Raw genomic sequence first — 27328 nt, forward strand, 5'->3', positions numbered from 1 at the left:
TGTAGCGCTCGGGGCCACCCGGTGACCTTCGGAGAAGGAAGTTAGTGGATCCTCTCGCTTCCCTGGAAAGGCAGCTGGGCGCGGGGGAGTGTGCGCGGAGCGCGGTTCTGCCTCTCTCGGCCATGGCGGGGCAGATCAAAGCCGCAGATTTCCGCTCGCAAGCCCGGGACTAAGGCCGGGACAGCAGGCACCTTCCGGGCCGGGAGTTCAAGGTGAGCCGGCAGCTGGCGACTAACAGGTAGGGAGGGCCGGGGGAAGCCGGCCGCGGGCCACTCCCCCCCGCACATGGGGGCGAGGCTCGGCCTACAGGACGGCGACTCGAACCCCGCGCCCGGCTCCGGGCGGCCCCGCGCCCTCTCCCCAGCCGGGCCCTGCCGCCCGCGGACCCCGGCCAGGTCCCCCGGGAGCGGCTCCGGCCCCGTCGGCGCTCCAGGCCGCGCGCGGTAGCCGCGCCCCGCTGGTCCCCCCGCGCCCGGCCGAGCCCCCTGCGCCTCACCGGGCCCCGCGCGCACTCACCCAGCGACAGGAGCGCCAGCAGCAGCGGCCTCGGCGCCAGGCGCCCCATGCTCGCCGGGCGGGAGCGACTCTCCCCCTCCTCCTCCTTCCCCGCCGCCTCTCCTCCTCCTCCTCCTCCAGCTCCGGCTGCTCCAGAGTCAGCGCTCCTCCGCCTGGGCCGCGCGCCTGCTCCGCTCTCCTCGCGAGCCGAGAAATCCCAGCGCTGGGGCGGACGTGCGCCCCTCGCTCCGCTCCGCTCCCGCCCGCCTCTGCCCGCCTCCTCCAGCCGGCCGGGCACCGGGAGCCGGGCGCCAGGGCCGCCCCGCCGAGCTGAGCTTGCAGCCCCGACCGCTTCCCGAAAGCGGGAGGGAAGAACCGCAGCACCCGCCCGCCCGCGCCTCCCATCCGGCGCTTTGCCAGCAACAAACACAAACTTTCCCAAGCCCCTCCCCGCTCCAGGTAACGGAGGCAGCGCTGGGACCACCCGCTTAAAGGGGAGGAGGCGTCGGAGCCCACCCAGCTCTCCCCCCTCGGGGCCCCCGCCCCGCCACAAACTTTCCTCCGACCTTTAAAAGTTGGCCTTGGAAAGCCTTGTCTGGAAATCCCATTGCTTGAGCGCCATTCTGAGACACCCCGCGTCCCACCACTCTCGAGTCCCCACGTGGGCCTCCGGGTCCCTCAGCTAACTCCCCGCACGGTCACCCACTCGTCTCGAACTAAGCACCCACCAACCAGCCGCTAGGACTTGGCTAAATATTGTCCAGATAGGACTGAAAGAGATGAAAGGACTGTAAACTCCGGGGATTCCAGCCTCCAAGGTGCAGAGGCGCGAAGTGTTTGGGTGCCTTGCCCGAAGATTCACAGCGAAGTGTCAAGACCAAAACCCAGATCTCACAGGCTCTGCTCACTGCCCTGTGGTTGGTTAGGCCTCGCCTCCCCTCGCCCACCTCCTTCCTTCCTTCTCCGGGGTGCCTATGGCACTGATTAACTCTTCCCACAAATAGACCCATGGTGGGGGGGATGCGGACGCTCAGAACCCAAGTGTATTAATAGCTTCAGTACTTCATATGGAATGTACTCTTTAAACTTTTTATTTATTGCTCTAAGTGGACAGAACTGGTTGCCAATAAAGATTCTTTTCTTCCCCCCACAATGGGGCTTTGTGCTTTTAATTTAAATACAAATGACCCAGTATTAGGGGGAAATTTTTAGTATTCATTGTTTAAAACTTCTCAAGGATAATTCAAACACAGCACTGGTGCCCCCCCCCCATCCCCCAGTGTCACAGCCTCTCTAATATATGCAAAACAAATCACAGATGTTAATGGGAAACTGCCCCAACTGGGAGAGGAACATTGCTTTTACTCCAGTACATCGTTATTTCCACTAACAAAAGTGCCTTTAGCCAGGTATGAACCCATCTGCAAGAGACTTAAAAATTAGTCCCTGATGGGCCAATAATGTGAATGTACTTAATGCCATTGGACTGTAGACTTTAAAAACAGTTAAAATGGTAGATTCTGTGTTATATATGAGACTTTCTAGTTGCTCAGTGGTAAAGAATTTGCCTTCCAATGCAGGAGACTCCAGTTCAATCCGAGTTGGGAAGATCCCCTGAAGAAGGAAATGGCAACCCACTCCAGTATTCTTGCCTGGAGAATCCCATGGACAGAGGAGCCTGGCGGGCTACAGTCCATAGGGTCGCAAAGAGTCAGGTAATACTTAGCAACTAAACAACAACAGAAGGTTATATATGTTTTAACATACTAAAAAAAAAAATTCTAAATTTATTTTTGTCACCAAGCCTTTCTTCATGCTGTTCACCCACCTAGCAGTTCCTTTGCATTTCCCATCCCATGGAATCCTCTAGAATTTCTCTGGGAAGTCTTTCAATTTAATTCAAGCAACCTTAAATGCAAGCCTCTTGTTAGGCCTTGAGAGATGCTGAAGCTACAGAGAAGAGTAAGACCTGACCCCTCCGGAAGCTCAAATCTTTCCATTTCTTAACTACCCACAATGCTTAACATCTGAAGCACACATTCTGGCCCTTGGTCACATTGAGTTTAGCCCATGCTACGCACTGAATATACTGTGTCCCCTCACCAAATTCATAAATTGAAGCCCTAATCTCCAAAGGTATTTGGAGGTGGGGACTTCAGGGAGTAATTCAGTCTGGAGGATGGAGCCCTCCTGCATGGGATTAGTGCCCTTATAAGTAGAGACGTGAGAGGCATTATACCTGTATCTATGCCGTGTGAGGGTACAGCAAGAAGGCATTTGTCTGCAAACCAAGAGAGGGTCCTCACCAGGTACTGAATGGGCCAGCATCTTGATCTTAGACTTCACAGCCTCCAGAAGTGGGAGACATAACTGTCTGTTGTTTAAGCCACCCAGTTCATGATACTTGTTATATCAGCTCAAGCTGACAGCAGACACAGTGCTCCCATCTCTGTCTAATAGTGGAAGAGAGAGACTGTCATGTGCTCATTTTATGTCTCACATCACTGTAGAGTCGATGTTTGCTAAAAACTCTTTTGTTTAACAAAGTGCAAGTCAGGAAGTGTGCCTGGCACATGGTAGGTCTTCAGTAAATATTTGTGGAGTGAATTAATGCCACTTACTGGGCTGGTGCCTGGGAAAACAGAGGTAAATATAACTGCTCCTGCCCTTGAGGTGCTTACAGTCTGTGCCTCCTGACTCAGAAGGTGTGACAGCACTGCCAGATGCAGTTGTGACACAAGGGAGTGGTCAGTCCTGAGGAAGCTTGTCCAAAACAGCTCAGTGGGGATGACTGTGAACCGAGTATTGAATGACCAGCAGGTCTCTAGCTGTGAGGTGGACGGATGAGCCAACAATAGACATTGTGTATTCAATGTGGAAGGGATTCTTCTCTCCTCCCTTCCCCACCCCCAGATGTTATTAAATTAATGGTGCATCTTACAGTCATTGAAACAGCAGTAGTTGGTTGAAATGGAAAGAAGAAATAAGACTTTCCAGGCAGGGCCAGTACAATGAGGACAAAAGTGGATGGTCTCTTGGCAGTGGGTAGTCAGCTGTGTTATGTCATGAGAGTCAGCCCTAGATAACCATTTATGTAGCAGAAAATGAGGCTAAATTAATAACTACAGGTGCTTGGACATAGCACCACACCCTTTTCATAGCCCTGACTACCAAAAGATAAAATATGTTTCGAGCTAAAGGAACATAGCACCTGAAACAGACCAACACAATGTGTTAAGTCATAACTCTGGAATCTGATGATGCTTTCATTATGAATGGCTTTTATTAATATTTTCCAGAGTGAGCAACCCCATGTATAGGTAAGGCTTTTGCCCCAACCAATTGTTCTCAGTCTGCTTAGTCTGTAGGCTTGCCCGGGGCAGGAAGGCTCACTCTGCAGCAACTCTGATCCACACCCATCCCCAAGGAGGGGAGTCCCCCCTCTGTAGGTTTCCTGCCAGATCACAGAGACCCTTAGAGACTCTGGTCACAACAGCCAACCATTACTGTCTCTTGATTACAGGGATCTGTCTGCAGGCGTTGCCCCTGAAAACCCCTGAGGGTCCTACACTCTCACTTCTAACAGGTTTTCCTGCTGAGATCTGTAAAATCGCCTTACTGTCTTAAAGGTGAACATGCAAATGTCAAAAGGTCCCAATGAATTTGCCGATTATCCTAAGATTCACCCAGACCCTGTGTGTTACCTTTGCTGCCTCCATCACCCCTTCTCTCTCTCTCCCTCCCTCACTTTCTCTCTGCCTCTCTCTGTGACCCTGAAGCTACTTTAGCAGAATGGCCAGCAAAAGAGTATGTTCCATAGCAACATTTCATTGCACTAATCATTTTCACTACGTTTCCTTTGTATTGGTTTCAGGTGTCTATTTCTCCTATTGAAGTTAAACATGGGGATTACTAATCAAAAAGAACTTTAAGATTTAATCATAGAATTAGAGAATGGAATTAGGAGTTAAAAAGGTAGGGGTGGGGGAGAGGAAGCCTTCATTTCCTGATGAGTGAAAGTCATTCAGTGAGGCCATGAGGGAAGTTGTGGAATGCCCATCTGACAAGTTTCAAAAACAGAAAGGGGTCTTATCTGCCTGGAATGGGTTAAGTATAGTCCTGCCAAAGGCTGTGCTTTGTGACCTCTGGCCTCAAAGACCAAAATGGGAGATAACAGAGAAAGTGTCCTTCGATGTCTAGAACTGGCCCTGATTCCAGACCAGGAGTGACTTCCAAGTATTTGCTCCTGCAGCGACACTGGGGTGAAAGTGTGAGGAGAAAAATAAGAAAATGGAATGAGACAAGGCTTTTGCAATAAAAGCTTTCTACAAAAGTGAGGCATTATTACTATATTAAGAGTATGCATAGCCCTTGCCCTAGAGGAGTTTATAATCTAGTTTAATGTATCAAAAGACCTGGAATGCTGTAAAGGAAGGGGAGAAGATTGATGCCAGAAAAGCAAAGGAAATTGAAGGGGAGGTAAGTGGAGAGAGAGGCCCCAGTTATTGTGTGTAGTTTTGTGCCAATATGCTATCATCCGGGCTGAAAATACCTCCAACAATGAATAGAGACAGCAGGGTCCGTTACGGGAAGGAAGTGCGACCACATCACAGAAGCTGGAAAAAGCTAGAGGGGGCTTAGGGATGTTGGAGGAGATGCTTTACCAAGTTAAGGCTGCCAAGCATGATGGTCCCCAAAGGTGCCCACCTGGCCTGACCTTGTGCCCTGGTTCCAAGATGGTATGCCAGGGAAGCAGCTTTCTGCCTTCACTTGTTCTTCACACAGAAGCATGGGTGAGGGTAGTGGGGAGCGGGTCAAGGGGTGAGGGGGTCCCCATTCCTTCCCCTTACCACTGTTCCTCCGTCAGACTTTCTCACCCACCTTGAGCTCTGCTTGAAGGTTCAAATGGAACAATGCCTTAAGCTCTAGGCGCTACCTTTCAAAAACATTTGCAAACTAAAATGTGACCAGAGTCGAGCTGCTACCTAAAATACAAGATGCCTGGTTGAATTTGAGTTTCAGATAAATAAGGAATACTTCTTCAGTGTAAATACATCCCAAATATTACATGAAGCATACGTATACTGAAAAAGTATTCCTTATTTATCTGAGACTCAAATTCAGTTGGACATCCCACATTTGTATTTGCTAAGTCTGGCAACCCTCATCCAGAGAGGCGTTACCTTACATGGAAATAGGCTCTTCTGGAAGACTTGGAGAAGGCAACAGGGAGCTCTGAGTAGTTATCTTTGGATTATGTGGAAGTTTTGCCTTTCAAAGGAGGGATAGACTTGCTTCGGGTGTTATGTTGAGTCACTGGGCAAAAATTGCTTAGAGACTGAACTGGCATCATTTGTCATTAGCAGTTAGTCATCAGTGATGAGGGGAGCTTTATTGTTCGGTGTTAGCCTCTTCTCTCTGAAAACCATTCAGTGAAAAGTTACGTGCCTACCTGTGAGGGGGGCTGTGAGGGGATTACTGTTTTGGGTGGGGACCCAGACAAGCTGCCTTGGAAGGAAGTCCTCAAGATTGTGTGATTTATCTCAATCCAGCCTACTGTCTTTTCTAGTTCCTCTTCCAAAGTTAAGTCTTTGTCCCTGCTGTTTCCTTTTCTTGAACTTCCACCCCTTAGGGCTGGGCTGGTGTGTGCCCTTGCAGTTAGAGAACAGAGCAAAGTCTGTGGAAGCTTTGCACAAAACTAGACAAAACTAGGCCTCTGGTGGCTCAGAGGGTAAAGAGTCTGCCTGCAATGCAGGAGACCTGGGTTCAAACCCTGGGTCAGGAAGAGCCTCTGAAAAAGGAAATGGCAACCCACTCCAGTATTCTTGCCTGGAAAACCATGTGGGCAGAGGAGCCTGAGGGGCTATAGTCCATGCTCTCGCAGAGTCGGTCACGACTGAACAGCTAAGACAACAAGAGGATTACTACCCCTGCTACATACCTACTCTGTGTGGGGATTCTGATTAGTGATTTTAAAACCAAGCCACCATTTTTGTAGACATCTTCCCATCCTCATCCACTTCGTAGCTCATAATCGCCCTCTGCAAGTCATTTAGTAGAGAGGTACTTTTTTTGGTAACTTTGTCTCTCCTGGAAGGTGTGTGGGGAGTGGCATTTTGACAGCAAGCCACTTCAGGGACACTTTACTGAATGACTTTTCTTTCCCTGTGGCAGAAGCCGGTTTGGGGTCCCTGCTTCAATATTTTTTTGTGTGGTCTAAAATTGCTACATCCGTGCTTTTTGACGTAAAGCTTGTGGGGCCTAGATCACCCATTTGCCTCTGAGTCAGAAAGAATATGAAGTGACTTTCCAAGGAGAATCTTGGCCATCTGCCCACGGAAATCATGGAGGTCTGCATCCCAGTCACAGTGAGAGTCTGGGGCTGGCCCCAGCATTTCACAGGATGATGTCAGACCCGCCCCAGGTGGGCTGATGGATGGCTAGAGCAGGTGCTTTTGTGCTTAACCAGCCACCTGGACCAGCCACCATCCAGATGATGATTTCAAACTTTCTTCTGCCCGATACTTTTAAGAGCTCAGCTGCATGAAACAGTATTTACGGAAGATCGCCCGACGTGAATGCAGTCTCTATGTTCCTTTAGGTACCCTGAGAATCTACCCCTGAATTATGAATTAAGTAGACCATCAGCGAGTGTGACACCTGGCCCTATCCTACTATCACCCCCATAGAGGTGAACTGCAGTTTTGTCACGATGCCATCCGTCTGTATTGAGGGACGTCCTAAGGAGCAGCCCTAAGGACAGGTTTATAGACGCGCTTCACCACTTCCGGCAGCAGCCCCTCTACTTAGGACCCAGGGAGAAATTTTACGTGGTCTCAGTGCTACAAAGACTGTGCTCTACCTCAGCGACCGGTTTCTTTCTACCTCTGTTGTTGATGTTCAGTTGCTCAGTCGTGTCCGACTCTTTGCAACCCCGTGGACTGCAACACGCCAGGCTTCCCTGTCCTTCACCTTCTCCTGGAGCTTGCTCAAACTCATGTCCACTGAGTCAGTGATGCCATCCAGCCATCTCGTCCTCTGTCATGCCTTTCTCCTCCTGCCCTCCATCTTTCCCTTATGGACTTTGTAAATATTGTAACTGGCAGTTTTCCTTTTCATGATAGTGGCTAGAAAGCTTATGGTCCAATCTGTGGCCTTCCTCTAGCAGACATGAATAGGACTTCCACCATGAATTTTGAATTGCCTCACTGTCAGCTCCTCCTTATCTCGCCACTATAATTGGCAAGGGAAAGGAACTCCCTTCCCCTCACTTTACCTTTTTTCATTTTCATTTCTCTTATTATGTTCAGGCAGGCGCACGACATAGGAAGTGGTTTCCTATCCTCCCTACTGTAAAATTCTATTCCACACCTCCTGCTCTTTAAGACACATTTTAAATTCTAACTCCTCATTTGCAGATTAAATACAATGAGATAATAATCATAAGGAATGAAGTCTGCTTCCAGGGAAGGGCTGGCCAGTGATTTGCCTGTGTCAGCCGCCCTTCAACTTGAGCACTGGTGGGATGAGGAGGGCACGGCAACCCATCAGAGCCTCGGGAGCTCCTGAGAAAGGACACCGTTTTCAGGAGCAGCTGGAAGTGGCCTCTCCTCTGCTAACCCTTGAAAAGTGCACTGTTGATTCATCTGCCCTGATTAGCAAATATTAGAATGAGCTTGCTCTCTCCAAGCACACAGGGTTGGAGGGTTGGAGTGGTCTGAGAGCGTCCTGGGCAGATGGACGGTAGTTGACCCCAGATTTCATGCAGACAACAGCTCAAGCTCCAGTGTGCCGGTCCAGCCAGCCCCTGATCGACTCCGCGGCTTCTCACTTCTCAGTGTTTGTTGCTGTCCTGTCCCAGCTCTGCACTCTCACACTGCAGCACATGGCCACCCCTTTAGGTTAGGTTCCCTTGAAAGCAAAACTTGAGATGTTGACTTGGGTGTGAGTGGCTGATTTGGGAAGTGCTCTCAGAGAGCAGCGCTGCGGGAGCAGGGGGGCAAGTCAGGGAAGGAGAGAGAGAGAAAAAGGGTATGTTCCTCAAAGATGCCCTGCTGCGGGCCCTCTGTGTCCCTTGTGCCTTAGAACCATCCGCTAGGGGACAGAAGGCTCAGGCATTGACCCTCTGATCCTCAGGTCTTGACGGCTGAGACGCCTCTGCAGCTTCTGAGCCCGGAGTCCTGACGCAGGCAGCTGGACAGAGGCAGGTGTGCTTGGGCTGGGCCACTGGCAGCATGCACGGAACTGCCCCCCGTGGCTGTGTGGAAACCACGGGAGGGGCCCCAGCACTGTGACTCGGGCCATCTGCTTTGGCGACAGCCCTCCCTGTTCCCCCAGGCTACTGTCCCCCACACACCCGTACCCTATGCCTCCCTCTGGCCCTGGATTTGAATGTGTCTGTGGTTGCACAGCTGTCCTGTATTTACCTCTGTCTTCCCATCAGAATGAGAAAAGAAGCTGTGTTCTACTCGCCCAGCACCCAACACGGTATTTGACACTTGGTAGGCCTGTTAAGTAAAGGCTTCCGCTCCAACTAGAGCTGGTATAATTTTATCCCTTACCTATTGGAACACCACGTAAAAATTTTATTTGAAGGAAAAATGATCTAAAACCACTATCTACTCTAACCCCCTCATTTTACAGATGAGGCATTTGAGGCCCAGAGAACCTAAGTAACTTGCTCAAGATTACACCGTGTATTAAAGTGATTATGGAATATTAAAATGATTTCACAAAATATGCCAAATGCAGACAAGGGAGCCGACTGGAGTTACAATGTGAGTTATTAGCACTTCAAATGGAGGGTATGACCACCTCTGTGCTGGGTTTCCAGGAGGAAATTGCTTAAAATAAATTAACTTGGAAAGTTCTTGAGCTCTGATTAAAGAGGTGAATGGCTGGAATGAGTCTCTCTCCTCGAAGAGAAGAAATTCGTCCTTAGTAAACACATTTTCAGGTAACGTACCAAGGACTTTGAGTCAGGAGGAACTCATTTAGTATTTTCTTCCTCCACCCTGTTCATCTCACAGTGGCAGCATAGGGAAAATGTTGTTTGTTTTTAATTTAAAAAATGAGATGCGGACGGTACTACCATTTGAATAAATTGGGAAAGCTTCCTTTCAGCCCTCTCCTTTGCCTGTACATCCTTTCTCCTTCAAGGCCACACTTCTGCTGCCATCTTGGGTACGAGTGTGACATACAGAATGCCAGGCGTGGTCAAAGATTATGATGAAAACCAAAAGTAAGATCTGATCACTTCTCACTGCAGGCTGGGCTTCCCCGAAGAATCTGACTGCAATGCAGGAGACACAGGAGACTGGAGTTCAAGCCCTGGGTTAGGAAGATCTCCTGGAGAAGGGAATGGCAACCCACTCCAGTATTCTTGCCAGGAAAATCCCATGGACAGAGGAGCCTCAAGGGCTACACTCTGTGGGGTCGCAAAGAATCGGACAGGACTGAGCATACAAACTCAGGCACTGCATGCTAGTATAAGAAAAAGAAAAGAGAGAAACATTGTATTTTGTGGAGAAGGAGTGGGGGTTGTCATGAGAACTACTTATTGCTGACAAATGAGAGAGTTAGGATTTATTTGAACAGCCCTGGTTGTACTAAACTTTTCTTATTTGCCCAGACATGGGTCAACATTACTCTAGAAAAGAGGGGCTGGTGTAGCATTTCCACAGTCTAAATTACGGTGACAAAAAAAGAACTTGGTGGGTGTACGGCAGAGACCTGCTCCTCACCTGTGTGGTCCATTCTTAAAAGTTTTCCTTCTGACACTCTTCTGAGCCAGAAGCACCAGAAGGCAAATGATAAAGAAAGAAGTGGTGATGGGTTTTTTCAGGTGATGTAGGAACCAAATTGGAGTCACACAGCATAGATGAACATTCACGCTCTGCCACTTACAAACCTCTCTGACCTGACACAAATTATTTAACCTCTCTGGGTCTTTTTCCACATCTGTAAGATGGGGACAAAAATAATATTGTATGGGGCATAACTGAGACAGCATAAATAACATTTCTGTGGTAGAAACTGTTGATCTGTCACTCAACAGTGAATTCCCCCACCCCCACCCCCACTAGAGTGGACACCCAGCTTGCCACCAAAATGTGAGTGACATTCCACAGTGTGGAGTTATCACTGGGAATCAGCTCTCCTGCCAGGGACTATATTTCTAGCTCCCTTTCCAAGTGTTTATGTGTTGAGTGAGTATGAGCAGAAATTCCACATGTAACTTTGAGGGAAGCAGTTGAAGTAATTCTGTGGGCTCTTCACAGTCTCTTTCCCTCGTCTGCTAGATGGAAGCAGATTCCTAAGGTGACAGGGCCACAAGATGGAGAAGAAATAAGAGTCCCTGAATCTCCCCATGGAGGAAGGCTGCCTGCAACCAGGCACATCTGTATTGTCCTGCCAGGCTAGGTAGGAATTAGCTTTGAAGGTGTTTAGTCACTGAAATTTGAGGGCTTACTTGTTACAGCTGCTACAGTTACCATAAGTAATACACCGCCCTTCCTCTTTTTCTAACAGAACCTCACTGTTGTTAAGGGGCCCACCCACTTCTGCTGAACCATATACCTTATGGGAGACTGCCTCCATCCCCTCATGTCTGATAGGTAATTCCTGATTGCTCTATTATAGCAGATCTCCAGAGCTCCAAGGTTAAGCTTCACAAATATCATTCCCTTGTCAGTGATTGGTTTAAGCATGAAAGTGAAAGTGAGGTTGCTCAGTCGTGCCTGACTCTTTGCGACCCAATGGACTGTAGCCTACCAAGCCCCTCTGTCCATGGGATTTTCCAGGCAAGAGTACTGGAGTGGGTCGCCATTTCCTTCTCCAGGGGATCTTCCCAACCCAGGGATTAAACCCAGGTCTCCACATTGTAGGCAGATGCTTTACCATCTGAGCCACCAGGGAAGTGGTTTAAGCATGAACATGAGCAAAATCTGGTCAATGAGATGTGAGGGGAGGTCTTCTGAAGGGGAGCTGTTCTTGGAAAGGTTTTCTTTTTTTTCTATTAATATAGCTATTTTAGCTTTCTTCTCATTTGGGGTTTTTTGGTTTGTTTTGTTTGATTTTCATTTTCTTTTTATTATTTTTAAGATTTAGTGAGATGTCATTGAATAAATGACATACAATAAAATTGACCAGTTTAAATACACAGTTTGATGAGTTTTTGCAGATCTAGACAGTCATGTAACCACAACCACCACAATCATTATAAAAATTATTTCTTCTCCCAGAAGTTTCCCATGCTCCTCTGAGGTCAGTCTCCTTCCTCTGCACCCTGGTCGCTGGCAACGACTGATCTGCTTTCTATCACTATAGTTCTACATTTTCTAAAATGTCATATAAATTGAATCATACAGATATAGTCTTACATGTCTGGATCCTTTCACATAGCATAATGCTTTTGAGATTCATCCATGTTATTACATGTGTCAGCAGTTCATCTTTTTTTTTAATTGCTGAGCAGTATTCCATTATAGATATAATGCAATTTGTTATGCACTCATCAGCTGATGCACACTTATGTTTTTTTCAGTTTTTTTGTCTATTATGAACATAGTTACTGTGAACATTTGCAAGCAAGTGTTTATATGGACATTTTTTTTTCTCTTGGGAAAATGACTGAGAGTGATATTATTAGATCACATGTTAGGTTTATGTTTAAATTTATAAGGCACTCCCAAACTGTTTCTTAGATAACATTTTGAAATATATTATTTGGCATTTTTACCTGAAACGTACGAGACTTTCAGTTCTCCTATACCCTTGCCAACACTTGATTTTGTCAGGAATTTTTAACTTCAGCTATCCTAGTGAGTCTGTAGTAGAATTACAATGTGGTCTTAGTCTGTATATCTCTAGAGACTAATCATGTGGAGTATCTTTTCATGTGTTTCTTTGCCATCTGAATGTTTTTAATCAGGTTGTTTCTCTTCTTATGAATAACTTGTAGAATTTCATTGTTTTTGAAAACAAGTCCCTTATCAGCTACATGTTTTGCAGACATTTTCCTCAGATTCATATTTGCATGGTATATCTTTTTCATCTTTTATCTTTACCTATCTGTGACTTTTTATTTAAAATGCAATTTTAACAGGTTATATCTAGTTGGATTGTGGCTTTTTAATCTGTTCTGACTATCTCTGCCTTGTAATTGGATTGTTAGAAACATTTACATTTAATGTAATTTCAGTAAGGTAGAGTTTAATTCTATGATCCTGGTGTTTTCTATTCATCCCATATGGTCTTTTTTTTTTCTGCCTTTATTTGACTGAGTTTTATTTTGTTTTTACGTATTCTGTATTATCTCTTCTTTTTGTTTTTAGGTATACTTCTTGGCTATTCTTTTTAAAACTGGTTTCTGTGTTTACAGTCTGCATCTTTAACTTGTCACAGTCTACCTCATGTTAATATAAGAAGTTACAAACTACTTCCATTTTCCTTTCTCCTCCCTTGTGCTATTGCTTTCATTAACTTTTTCTACATTTGTTATAAATCTTAGACTACATTATTATTACTTTGTGGTTAGACAGTCAATTACCTTTTAAAGTAGTCTTAAAATAAGGAAAAATGTCTCATATTAATCCACATGCTTACATTCTAGAGCTCTTAATTCCCTTGTGTGGTTCCCAATGTCTATCTAGTATTGTTTTCCTGCCACTAAAAACTACCTTAACATTTCTTGTATGTCTACTGCTGCAGATGATAAATTCTCCGGCTTTTGTTTGCCTGAAAATGTCTTTATTTTGTCTTCATTTTATGAAGGACACTATTCCCCCTGGATGTAGAATTTTAGATTGTAAGTTTTAATTTTCTTTCAGTACTTTAAAGATGTCATTCTTTGTCTTCTGGTTTGCAGTGTTTTTGGCCAGAAGTCAGCCCTACCAGCCTTATTTTTGTTTTCTTGTATGCAATGTATCTCTTTCTGTGGCTACCTCAAAGAGTTCCACTTTACCATTGGTTTTCAATAATTTTTTAAAAGAAGTTTAAAAATATATATTATATATTTATTTTTGGCTGCATTGGGTCTTCATTGCTATGCATGGCCTTTCTCTAGTTGCAGAGAGAGGGAGCTACTGTCTGCTTGTGGTACGTGGGCTTCTGTTTGCAGTGGCTTATCTTGTTTCAGAGCATGGGCTGTAGGGCACTCAGGCTTCAGTAGCTGTGGCACAAGGCTTAGTTGCCCTCATGGCATGTGGGATCTTCCTGGACCAGGGATTGAACCCATGTCCCCTGCATTGCAAGGCAGATTCTTAACCACTGGACAACCAGGGGAGCCATCAATAATTTTATTATGACATGTTTTGCTGAGATTTTCCTTATATTTATCTTCTCTTGAGTTTATTAAAATTTTAAGATCCATGGCTTATAGTTTTCATCAAATTTTTTTTAAATTTGGCCACTATTTTTTCAAATATATTTTTTGACTGAAATGCCCTTTTTGTCTTTCTGAACTCCAATTGAATGTATGTTAGTCATAATATTATCCCAAAAGGCGCTGTGACTCTGCTCATTGTTTGAAAAACATCTTTCTGTCTGTGCTTCAATTTGGATGGATTTTATTGCTATGTCTTCAAGTTCACTGATCTTTTCTTTTGTGGTATTGATTATGCTGGTAAGTCCAACCAGCAAATTTTTCACTTCAGATATTTGTATTTTCAGCTCTAGAGGTTTCTTTATTTTTGTAGTTTCCATTTATGTCTTCATTATCTTCATGTTTTACTTTGAATTCTTCAATATATTTATAACTGTTTAAATTCCTTTTTTTTTTTTTTTTTTTTTTGGCTGTACCACACAGCTTGCAGGATCTTGGGTCTCTGATCAGGGATTGAACCTGGGCTCCAGCAATGGAAGCACAGAGTCTTAACCACTGGACTGCCAAGGAATTCCCTTAAATTTCTTTTTTTGAAAATTTCACCATGATCCCATTTTTAATATTTCTGTGGACTGCTTTTTCTTCTGGTTAGGAGAAACATTGCTCTGCCTCTTAGATATTAGGCAATGTGGACATTATATTCTAGATTTTGTTATCTTCTCTAAAAGAGTGATAGGCTTTATATGGGCAGGTGGTTAAGTTACCTGCAGATAAGCTTGATTTTTTTAAAAACTATTTAAATTGTTTTAATTCTTTAAAGTAATGTACGCTTATTATACAAAAACTAGAAGTCTAAAAAGTATAAAAAAGAAAATAAAAACAACAGAGAATATAATCATCCACCTATAACCACTGTTAATATTTATATATTTCCTTTCAATGTTTTTCATCCTTTAAGGATAAATTTCATTTGAAAATATACAAATAATACCATAATGAGCACACAGGTAAGTTTCCTGCTTTTTTTTTACGTAACATTTTCTCATGTAATTAAAAATCTTTTATAAACTTACTTGTTTAGACTTTTATTTTGAAATAATTTTAGATTTGCAGAAGAGTTGCAAAGGGAGTGCAGAGTTCCTATGTCTCCTTCCTTCAGCCTTCCTTGATATTAACATCTTCTGTAACTACAGCAAGGCATACCTCACTTTATTGTATTTCAATTGACTGTACTTCACAGGCATGGAGCTTTTCACAATGGAAGGCTTATGGCAACTCTGCATTGAGCAAATGTCTCAGTGCCATTTTCCAATAGCATTTGATGAGTTCATGTCTCTATGTCACATTTTGGTAATTCTCACAGTATCTCACAGTATTTTCAAGTTTTCATAATTATTATATTCGTTATAGCGATCTGTGATCAAGTGATCTTTTATGTTACTATAGCAAAAAGATTGCTACTCACTGAAGACTCAGATAATAGTTATCATTTTTTAGCAATAAAACATTTTAAAATTAAGGTATGTGTGTGTGTGTTTTAGTCGCTCAGTCATGTCCAACTCTTTGCAACTCGTGGACTATAGCCCACCAGGCTCCTTTGTCTATGGAATTCTTCAAACAAGAATACTGGAGTGGGTTGCCATTCCCTTCTCCAGGGGATCTTCCTGATACAGGGATCGAACCCAGTCTCCCACGTTGCAAGTAGATGCTTTACTGTCTGAGCCCCCAGGGAAGATAAGGTATATATATATTTAGACACGACATTATTGCATACTTAATAGACTACTGTATAGTATAAACATAACTTTTATATGGGCTGGGAAACCAAAAAATTCTTGTGACTTACTTTATTGTGATAGTCACCTTATTTTGACAGTCTGGAATTTAACCTGTCTGGAATTTAATATCTCTGATATATGCCGGTACATTTTATCTTGAGTTGCCAGCCAGATTTAGCAAATAGAAACACCTAGTTAATCTTGAATCTCAGACAAACAGACAATGTATACACACACACACATATACACACACACATAGACACACATTTTTTATTTTTCAAAAAAGAGATCAATTCTTTTAAGGATTTTTAGATCTTTGTTATGACAGGTAACCTTTACTCCAGGGTTAGTTTAGCCTTACTACTAGTGCAAGATCCTTCCAAATCTCTCTTGAATGCTCAGGTATCCAGAGAAGACCCTCCAGTCCATCTAGCTGCTATACAAAGAGCTGTCATTCCTGTGTGAGAACTGGGAACTGTGCAGCTTCAAGACTTGTTTTATTGCCCAGTTTTGTACAGTTTTACTCTGAGATTGTTCAGCTTAGTATTCAACCAAAGACTCAGAATTTCCCCTTAAGCTGATCACTGGGGGTTCTTTCTCTCTATGGCTTTTGTCTCTCTAGCACTCTGCCCCCCATTTCAAACCCTGCATTCCAGATTCTGATTGTGTCTCCAGAACTCAGAGAGGCTACCTTCTCTGCATGGGTCCCCTTCCTGCTCTGTGATCCAGAAATGTCTGCAGGAAGAAAGTCAAAGCAATTGTGGGGCTCATCTATCTTTTCCCTTCTCTTGGGGATAACCCTGCACTGCTTGTGAATGATGATGGAAAACAGTTTTTTCATATATTATATCCAGTTTGATAGTTGTTTGTGACAGAAATCAATTCCAATGCCAGCTACAGCTTCATAGCCAGAAACAGAAAAGTCTCCTTTTTCTTATTAAAAAAAAAAAAAGCAAAACACATACACACATGGTGTCTTCTTTCTTGGACGCTGCTGTGCTTGGTTGTGATGATGGTTGTGTTAGCCAAGTTAGAGAGTTGAGAAAAGCTGGCTTGCAGACAAAGCTAATATGACAAGAATGGCAGGGACTTCCCTGGTGGTCCAGTGATAAAGAGCCCGCCTGCCAATGCGGGGGATATGGGTTCAATCGTTGGTCCAGGAAGATTCCACATTGCAGGGCAACTAACCCCGGGCACTCCAGCTACTGAGTTCATGCTCTGGAGCCCATGCTACACAGCAAGCAAGCCACTGCAATGAGACGCCTATGCAGTGCCATGAAGAGTAGCCCCTGCTCGCTGCAGCTAGGGAAAGCCCAGGCACAGCAACGAAGACACAGCACAGCCAAAAATAAATAACAAAGTAATATTTATTAAAAAAAAAAAAAAAAAAGAATGGCAGGGACAAAGGGAGAATGCCTGGGTCCTTGGTGACATCATCAATCCACTGAACTAATCAACCGGGGAAACTATACTGCCTCCCCTCCCGAAGAATGATTGGTATGTGAAAAAACTTTTTTTCTAATTTTTAAGCCAGTTGGGTTGCAGCTTTGTTATTTGATGTCAAAGGTATCCTAATTAATACAAATTAGTGTACTAATAAAATAGCAAATGCTCAGTACTTGTTAGTAAGTAATAAAAAGTATATAGTTGTAGAGCCCTGTGTGCCATCTAGGTTGTGCACTGAGAGATTTATATGTATATTATCACACTTAGGGCCTCCCTAGTGACTCAGCTGGTAAAGAATCCACGTGCAATGTGGGAGACCTTGGTTCCATTCCTGGGTTGGGAAGATTCCCTGGAGAAGGGAACAGCTACCACTCGCTCCAGTATTCTGGAGAATTGCATGGACTGTATAGTCCATGGGGTTGCAAAGAGTCAGACACGACTGAGCGACTTTCACTTCACTATCTCACTTCATGTCATAGTCAACCTAGTAGGTAGTTCGTATCAACCCCACTTTACAGATGCAGAACTTGAGCCTGAGAGAAAAGCTCAGTTTTCAGGCTTGCAGATTTAATCCAATCTCTGGCTTCTCTGACTTCAAATTTACACTGTTATTTAGTCTTTCTAAGACTGGTTTTTAAGTCCCTAAACTTAATCTAGACCATAGATCTTTTCATTAAAAGGAGAAAACTGATCAATGAAAAAAAGTACCATTCAAGATGGGAAACCAGGACATCCAAATGTTAGCTCAGTCGGGAGAGAGAAAGTTCTAATCTAGTCCTGGATCCTAAATTCCCCTGCCTGCCATTTCTGAAGATAAAGTTTGAGTGCTTTCTGCTAAGTCAGGACAGCTGGCCCAATCAGAATAAAGACCACCTGAAGCAGGCAAGCATCTGGGAATCAGAGCTAGGTCCCCAGCAGCAAAAGATCCAGATGTGCAACAAGGCTGAAACAGCAACCAGGGAGCATTGTCAGAGCCACCCAACCTGAAGGAAGTTTTCAAATCAGAGTCAGGGATACAGGAGGTGGGAAACAGAAGTTGCTGGGAAAAGCCCAGAGTCCCATGTCATGGCCCTGCTGTCAGGAAACTGAACGATGCTTATTTAGAGATGCTGGAAAGAGGGAAAGAGCCACTGTCCTTAAAGCTTACTCTGTTTGTGCTAGGAATGCCAAAGTGATAGTTTTAAAAATTTGAGAGATATAAAAAATGGACTGCATTCTGGTGGATACAAACAGTAAATCCTCTAGGAAACTCTTTATAAGTCACTTAGTATAAGTGAAGTTTCTGAGAACTCCTATCAGAAGAGAGAGAGAGAGGAAAAAAAAAAAAAATATATATATATATATATATATGAGAGAGAGAAAGAGAGAAAGGTGGAGAAACTCAGGAGCAGGCAAGAAGATGAGCCATATTGATGCAGGGCAGCAAGCCCAGAGCTGGAGTCCAGTGGGTCAACTGCACAGGATCCAGTCGATCCAGTCGATCATTGCAGAAAGATCCTTCTGCAATGACTGACTCTAGGCACACTCAAGATGAGAATGGGCATGAGGCTGAAAAAGCACAGTTCTGTTCCTAACTGAATGGGAATAGGTTGGGCAATAAACTGGAGTGAGTCATCAAGGCAGTGAAAACACGTCACCAACAGAAAGGAGGGTACCTGGAGGGATGGAGGGAGTGTGTGCATGTGTGTGTGTGTGTGTGTGGGTGCGCGCGCACGCGCGCGCGTGTGTGTTGGAGGGAAGTAAGCCAAGAGACAGAAGGAAGGGGACTCATCTTTCTCCCCAATCCCAAGAAATCTGAAAATGACAAATTTGGGTAGAACTGCCTTCAGAAATGGGGAGGAGACAAGAGACATCTAAGGCATGACAGATTGAGTAAAAAGAGCAATAAAAATTGCATTAGCTATGGAGGAGAACAAGGAAAAGTGAAAACAGTGAATTTGCTGGTGGGGGAGGGTGGGACGGTGGATGCTTTTTAAAAAATCTGTTACTTCAATACATAGCTTTTTCAAAATGACATCCTGTGTTTGAGAGTCAGGATTTCATCTGGATAGTCCTAAATCCCTGTCCTGGCATTTAACTTGCTGCCCCAGGGGCTGGTAGCACTTTAAATTGATCCTGAGAACAAAGAAGGGAGACTTTGCCACATTTTAATGGCCTCCAGCTGCCGGGCCAGCCCCTCCCAGGCCTTAGCCCTGACCACACCCTCAGAGCATTCTGCTTTTGGGAAGTCTGTGCTCCCTGAGGTTTGGCTGTGTCAGAGTTAGATCGACTCCCTGGAAAATGTTACTGCCCATGTTACCGGTTGCAGAAAGCATTCTGCCTTTGGCATGAAGACCGTTGCTGGCTTTAATTTCTCAGGCTATCCCATAGGAAGGGGAGGGATGGGGATGAGGGGAGCTCTCTTCTCCGCAACTGCCGTATGGACAAGGGAGACTTGCTGGAAGGCCTGGGCTGGTTGATCAATGAAAGCCTGACACTCCCCTTGCTAAGTGGTCCTTCCAGCCTGGGTAAAACGATGTGACATGTAGCCTGCCATCCAGCTCCACCTTCGTGGCATCTCACAGGGGACGTTCAGCAAGCTAACCCATTTTACAAATTACCGGATTTGAAGGTCCCTCCCCCTTAAGCCCAGCAAGGAGAACCTGGATGCTTAAATCGCCTATGTCCTGTATTAATTAAATTTTTAAACTTTAAAATTAAATGAAACTGTGAAGGTTTCTCAAAAACTTACAAATTATCATACCACCCAGCAATTCCACTTCTAGATATATCCCCCAAAAAGTTGAAAGCAGGTACTCATAGAAATGTTTGTGCCTCAGTATTCACAGCTTCATTATTCACAATAGTGAAAAGGCAGAAGTAACCCACATGTCCATCACCAGGTGGGTGGATAACAAAACTTGGTACATACAGACAATGGAATATTATTCAGCCTTAAAAAGGAAGGGAAAACCTGACATGCTACAACATCCATGAACCTTGAAAATATCATGCTCAGTAAAATAAGACAATCACAAAAGGACAAATAGGATCCTACTTATATGTGGTACCTGGATTGGTCACAGTGATAGAGATAGAAGAATGGCGGTGGCCAGGGGAGGTAGGAAATGGAGAGTTAATACAGAGAGAGGGTCAGTTGTGCTGACGAAAAGGTTCTAGACATGGATATTGGTGCTGATTGCCCAACAATGTGAATGTGCTTAATGCCACTGAATTTTCCACTTAAATGGTTCAGATGGTAAACTTCTGTATATTTTACTACAAAAATTAAATGAAACGCATTAAGTAATTTAGTTATTCACTTAGTAAATGAGCATTTATGGGGAACTCATATGCCAGTGTTGTATTACTAGGCAGAATACAAAGAGAGTAGAAAATGTTACTGCTCCCAGAGAGGTCACCATCCAAGGTGCCAAATACAGTCTAGCCAAACTAGACTCATTTCCTTCCTAGACACTGTCAAAGGAATCCATAGATAGAAATCTGTCTTTTTTTGCCAGACCTTTTTTTAAAATTGTTCAACTCTTAGTCCTATCTAGTCCCTTTCTCCCCTATATTTACACACACCTGTATGTCTTTACGAACCCTTATAACATCATCGTGTAGTCACTGGCCTGTGTATTTATCTCTTCTAGACTCTGATCTCCCTGTCACCCTGCCCTTAACACCAGAAATGCTGTATTCATGTGTCAGAGAATGTGGTCTGAGAACCAGCTGTGTCAGCATCACTTGGAAGCTTATTAGCAACGCAGGCTCAGAGACCCCACTCAGACCTCTTTAATCAGAATTTGCATTTTTATAGGTGCCCCCAGATGATCTGATTAGATTCCCTGATGGCTCAGATATAGAGTCTGCCTGCAATTCAGGAGACCTGGCTTCGATCCCTGGGTCAGGAAGATCCCCTGGAGAAGGAAATGGCAATCCACTCCAGTATTCTGGCCTGGAAAATCCCATGGATGGAGGAGCCTGGCAGGCTACAGTCCATGGGATCACAAAGAGTCAGGCATGACTGAGGGACTTCACTTTCACTTTCAGATGATCTGCGCATACATTCCAATGTGAGCAGCCTGGGGGGAGGCGGGGTAGAGGTTAACATAGGTGGGTGGGGAGCATGTACTTGGGTGTGTGTGTTCACACCCACTTTTTTGTAGTATCTGACCACCCCCTGAAGGAGACCCTAATTGGTAGCCTCTGGAAGCATCTCCTCTAATTATTCAACCCATCTCTAGATAGATTAACCACAACTTTCTTCCCAAACAGTGACTGAACAGAACTTAAACAAGAAGAAGAGAATGAGCCGTAATACGGAGGATTCCAGCCTGCCCGGGTGAGGCTCCATTCAGCATAATGGAACAGTTACTACCTCCTCACGTTAAGTCTTAATACCACAGCAGAGTCGACTGGCAAAATCCCTCGCTTAGTAACCATTTCTGCTTTCCGGCTGACTGTTTTTTTCTTTCAAGGAAGAATTTCAAAGAGTCATATGGTTGTAAAGGTAAATTTTTAAGCTTCTACTTTAATACCTCCATTTCACAGGAGAGCAAACTGGAGACCAAATGAGGCTGAAGGAGCTTGACCTGACTTGGCCACTAGGATCAAGGCTAGACTGAAGCTGTGAGCACCCGGCAGATTAATGAGTTGATGGCCCTTCAACTTGTTATTTTTGAAATATTTGTTCAACACTTATCTGGTATTCCACGGATAAACTGATCTTCTATTAATAAAAATTGCATACAGAAATAGATCCTATCATTAATTTTAATCTACTGGCCAAAACAGAGTCTTCGTACCAAAAAAGCCTGGTAAGATATTTTCCACTTTTCTGATGTTCTTATTCTCACTTCCATTTTCTTTTATAATTTTCTAAACATGACAACTTCATCATGGGACTATGAAAGAGTTTGCAATTTAAATAAAAAGAATTAGATTACTTGATCTTAGTAAGTAGCACTATTTGCCCCTGTTCAGGTTCAGTATTCATCTAATTGTGACTGCTAACTTCAGGTATGGTTGCATCAAGCATGTGTATGTGGTACTTCTGTGTACAATACACAGAGATAGCTCAATTTGGCAGAATGGGTTTTTTTTTTTAAGTATAGCTGATTAACAGTGTTGTGTTAGTTACTGATATACAGTAAACTGATTCAGTTATATATATATTTATTTATGTATATTCCTTTTTATATTATTTTCCATTATGGTTTATCATCAGATATCAAATAAAGTTCCCTGTGCTACACAGTAATACTTTGTTGTTTATCTGTTTTGACAGACTGTTTTTAAATTTACTACTCAAGGGTGTTGTATATTTTGTGGAGGCAGACCAATAGTCACATGACTTCAGGGGAAATCTAAATTAAGTGGCAATCGTTCCAATTTATAATAGCAGTGTTCTGTTACCCTGGGCAGTTGCTTGGCTGGATCTTATTAATCCAGCTCTAACTGAAATCTAGGCATCTGGGCATATCTGGAAGATTAAAGGGACAGGCTTCCAGGAGACTATTTGCATGAAGAGCCAAGGAAGGCCGTGGAAGAAAGGATTACTGGAAAAAGAGGCATCCTGATGAGTCAGACCCACAAACTTGTCTCAGCACCTCCCATTTTCTAGTGGCAGCTCCATTTGCCCCAGGCACCTTTGGAATATTCCCTGGCTTCTCCCGCTTCTTCTTCTTACTGTATAAGGGTAGACCTGATCCAGAATGCGGCTCTGGCACTGAGGGGCAGTGAGCTCAGTGCTCTTCACCATGGGTACCAGCAGCAGAACATCAGGGAACCCACGGAGACCAGAGAAGGAGAGGAGGAGCATGGAGGATGTCACATGGGAGTTGGAAGGACTTGTTGATGAGCACAGGTAAGCCTTCCCGGGGTACCCAGAATAGGACCAGAGAGCCAGCTATAGCACTATTAGGGTTAGTCTATTTATTTCCTATGCTCTCTTGTTCTGATGAAAGAAACAATAAACCAGGAGTCAGGACCTCTGCTTTTTCCTACTCAGATGACCATTGGCATTTAGTGATCTCTTTGATCCTCACTTTCATCTTTTGTAAAACAGGACTCTGATACTTGCCTAATCCCTTTCCAAGAATACTGAGTTTCATGTGATATAAAGTACTTGAAGGGCTTCCCTGGTGGTCCAGTGGTTAAGAATCTGCGTGCCAGTGCAGGTGACGTGGGTTCGATCCCTGGTCTGGGAAGATTCCACATGCTGCAGGGCAACTGAATCCACTGACCCTGCGCACCACAACAACTAAGCCTGCTTTCTAGAGCCCACAAGCTGCAACTACTGAAGCCACACACTCTAGAGCCTGTGCTCCACAGCAAGGGAAGCCACCACAATGAGAGACTCGTGCCCTGCAACTGGAGAGTAGCCCCCGCTCACTGCAACTATGGAAAGCCCATCCCAGCAACCAAGGCCCAGCACAGCCATAAAAAAAAACAAAAACAAAAAAATTGAAAGTGTTTTGCTAACTATAAACAAAAGTAAGGTATTAACCAGAAGAAAGTCAACCCCCAAGGTTTATGACCCGAGAGAGAAGGCTGTAGACTAAGATGAGAGCGGTGCCTAGGAACCCAAAGTTAGAGATTTTACATTTGTGCTAAAGGAACAAAAAAATCCAATGAGATAGCTAACACCAGCTGCTCGGCAGAGGAGTTGAGTGTGAATGGTGCCCCCTGGAATTGTGTGACATAGAGCTTGGGTTCTTTGGGCCCCCACATCTCCTTGTGTTGCATTAAAACTTGATTGTGTGTTTGAATCACCTGCACTAAACTGGATTTTATTTGACTGTCAGCAGGGGGGGAAGAAGCTAAGGAAGAATTATAAACAATGGGCAAAATCTGAGTGGACATGCCTATCTACATGTTATCCTGGGTGGTGGCCGATAAAAGCTTAACTGAAGATCTCGCAGAGCCGCATGTCACATCCTATCTGGAAGAGCGCTTTCCCAGGCAGGCAGGAGGCCCGCTCAGCATTCCGTAGTCATTGCCATTATGCCATGGTCTCGGGTTCTTTGACAGACAGGTACATACAGAGGAGTACAGGCTATGGCATGCAGTGCTCCAACAGGCTCTGGGCCACACAGACCAAAGCAGTGACTTGAATGGTGGAAAACCTTCTGTAAGAAGTTAAGGTGGCCTTGGTTATGTTAGAAACCACTGTTAGCCTCACCAGTGGATCCTATCACAATGGAAAATTTGGGTGTTCTTTCAGGTTAGGAAGGGTGTCCTTTCCTTGGGAAGGAACACTACAGAATGCTGTGCTAATCACATTTGGACAAAAAGTATTGCAGATATTTCCGTGTTCCACACAGAAAGCCTCAGCAGTGAAACCAGAAAATGCAGTCTTGGCAGGAACTGCTGGGGTTCCTGGAAACCCATTCAGTGCAGACACCTGGGGCCAGATCCTTGGAGCAAAAAAGGTATTCCCTTCTTATCCTGGCCGGTGACAGCTGCTTTGTGGTCCACTGCCCAGGGTCTAAATAGTTCAGTTGTCAATCAAACAACCTTCAATCAGTCATCAAGCTCTAAATTTCTAAGAGTCTGTCATCAAATTCTCCATTTGTAACTAGGTATCCAAAGGTCTATCCCTGACTCTATGGAAGTTATAGGGTCTCTTCTTCCCATCCCCCATTCTCCCAAGAGCTTATCTGTTTGAAAAACCAGTGAATAAAACTAAAGAGCATTCACATCTACTTAACATCTTCTGTTAAAGCCTTGCAAGCAAATTACTTTTCCAGATAACTGAAACTTACTTCATTAAGTGCCAAGGATTTATTTGAATTTGTTTTGATGGAAATCTTTTCAAAATGTATTATACAGCTCTCTATTTTCTTTTCTTTTCTTTTTTGAATTAAGACTGGGGAGATTTATTAATCTTTTCAGGAACTCTGATACAAAGCACAGTAAAAGGCCACAAACCAGTAAATAAACATCATGGTTTTTGGCTCTTTTGTAACTGCTTCTACGGCCATAACAGCAAAACACCCTTTTACATCACTTTGAACGGAGGAGTACAAATGGCAAATAAAAAGCTTTGGTCACTTCTCTGATTTAAAAGTTTAATAAAGCTTTAAGTGTTTGCTGGTTTAAATATTGCCTATCTAAAAAAAAATACTTAAAAAAATTTTTAACGTGAGATTTATAAAGTGACTTGGTTTTGAAGGCAGTGCAGTTGGTTCCTATGCCATAAAAAACTTACCCTCCAGATTTATGAATTAGTAAAGTAACAGATTGTATTATAGGCCCGAGTCACATAAATTTATGTTATTAGCATTATCTTTAAATCTATAATATAAACAAAACTGTATATATACATTAGCTTTGTTTTCCAAAATAATAGGCAACTCATTAGCCAAAGACACAGTAGTCTACAAAACAAAAAGGCACATCTGTATAGATTCATGCTCTTGTTCCCTCTGTGATTGGGTTAGGTAGTCTGCATTTTGACCCAATAATAAGTACAGTGTATTCTGTTATTTTCATTCTATTTTTCACTTTTGTCTTCAGCAGCAAATTCTGGCATTTAAGACATGACATTAAAGAGTTTAAGAACAGTGGGTGTTATTTACAATTTTCATAAATGTAAAAACTAGAAGATGGTCAAAGAGGCTTAAAAATCTGTATCACCACACACCCCCATATGTGTGTAAATTCACTGCCTTAAAAAGCCTTGAATTCTACCTCTATTTTCTTAAAGTTATGGTACTGAACATGATGTAGTCTTTATTTTTTAACAGAAAAAGTCTTTTTTTTTTTTTTGGAAACAAGTCTTTATTAAGTAACTTTTAACATCAAAAAAATAAAACTCTTGCAGTTCTCTTTACAGCAAATATATCATATCAGTGCTTTGGCTATCTTAAAAGCCCTTTACCATAAAATATTTGGTTTTGAGTTTACTCAAATAGAATGTATAATCCCTATGACTCCCCTACATATACATAACAAGAGTGCAGTAAAATTAGGAAATACTAAACTGTATTGATAATTTATCATTCTCAGTTTGTGGTTTTTAGAAACAGTACAAGGACCTAATACATGTCGATTCATTGGCTTATTAGTTGCAGTGTACAGTGCAACAAAATACAAAATACATACTTGGTGAACATCCGTTTTATCTACAAGAGAGCAGCTGAAGATTAGGTTTCAATCCTGACATTTAACTATCCTACAAGCAATTAGCATTACCTCAGAAATATAGCCTTTCTTTAAGTTACTATTCATTGGCAACCAATTGTTCAACAGATGTCTTGTGCGTAACTAGTATTGATTAGACATTCCTAATTCCTGGGAATCCAACGCACTGTACATAAACCCTGTCCTATGAGAGCTTCCAGGCGATGGGGAGACAGAGACGCTAACAAGCCGTTGCGGTAGGGTGAGATACTACCCTGGTGGGGTACAGGGAGCGGAGGTCGGGAAAGGCTTCCAAAGGCCCTTGCAGGTGGAAACTGAAGTACCAGCAAAGCTTAGTTGAAGCAGGAATGAGGAACTGAAGGGCATCTTTCAAGAAGCTGCTGCTGCCGCTAAGTCACTTCAGTCATGTCTGACTCTGTGCGACCCCATAGACGGCAGCCCACCAGGCTCCTCTGTCCCTGGGATTCTAGGCGAGAACACTGGAGTGGGTTGCCATTTCCTTCTCCAGTGCATGTGCATGCATGCTAAGTCGCTTCAGTTGTGTCCGACTCTGTGCGACCCTATGGACAGCAGCCCACCAGGTTCCTCTATCCATAGGCCTCTCCAGGCAAGAATACTGGAGTGGGTTGCCATTTCCTTCAACATCACTCAAGAAGAGAGAACGGCAAAAGCAAATGCCAGACGTACTATGAAATTTGAGGGAAAACGCAGAGAAGACCGAGGGGGTGGGGGGTAGGGGCACACAGTATGGGGGATGTGCTGTGATGAAACCACAGGGCATCGAGTGCAAAGAAGGCTAGAGTCTGGAGACATTAATGGAACCAGGACAGCAAGAGCTACCAGTTGGATATCATAGAAGATACCAATTGGATCTTCATCTTCTTTTCAGTCTGTGCACAGCACAATTTGACTTATCAGCAAACAAATGTTAATTGGCCACCTACCAAATGCCAGGTGTTGATAATAATAATTGCTAACCATGAGTGCTTACTATATGCCAGACATGTCTCTAAGCACTTTTGAAGGTTGCCTTTTTTAATCCTTAAGAAATGGGCATTACCCCCGGGGGATTTCCCTGGTGGCACAGTGGATAAAAATTCACCTGCCAATGCAGGGAACCCAAGTTTGATCCCTGGTCTGGAGAGCTTCCGCA

At 43.8% G+C, this 27328-nt stretch overlaps 1 protein-coding gene and 1 long non-coding RNA gene across 2 annotated transcripts in view; one reads left to right on the forward strand and one right to left on the reverse strand.

The window, feature by feature from the left end:
• PTGFRN (prostaglandin F2 receptor inhibitor) overlaps nt 1–845 on the reverse strand; it is an 83555-nt gene extending 82710 nt beyond the window's left edge. The window contains exon 1 of the mRNA XM_065906208.1: nt 517–845. Coding sequence (XP_065762280.1) covers nt 517–565 — 49 coding nt within the window. The 5' untranslated portion in view covers nt 566–845. The remainder of the gene's footprint in view (nt 1–516) is intronic.
• LOC136147067 (uncharacterized) lies at nt 87–21926 on the forward strand. Its single transcript, XR_010659107.1, has 3 exons — nt 87–238; nt 2076–2210; nt 21580–21926. It is a non-coding gene; the product is annotated as an uncharacterized lncRNA (long non-coding RNA).
• Nucleotides 21927–27328: the final 5402 nt, after the last annotated feature.

Source organism: Muntiacus reevesi, chromosome 1, assembly GCF_963930625.1.
Source record: "Muntiacus reevesi chromosome 1, mMunRee1.1, whole genome shotgun sequence".
Classification (NCBI taxonomy): domain Eukaryota; kingdom Metazoa; phylum Chordata; class Mammalia; order Artiodactyla; family Cervidae; genus Muntiacus; species Muntiacus reevesi.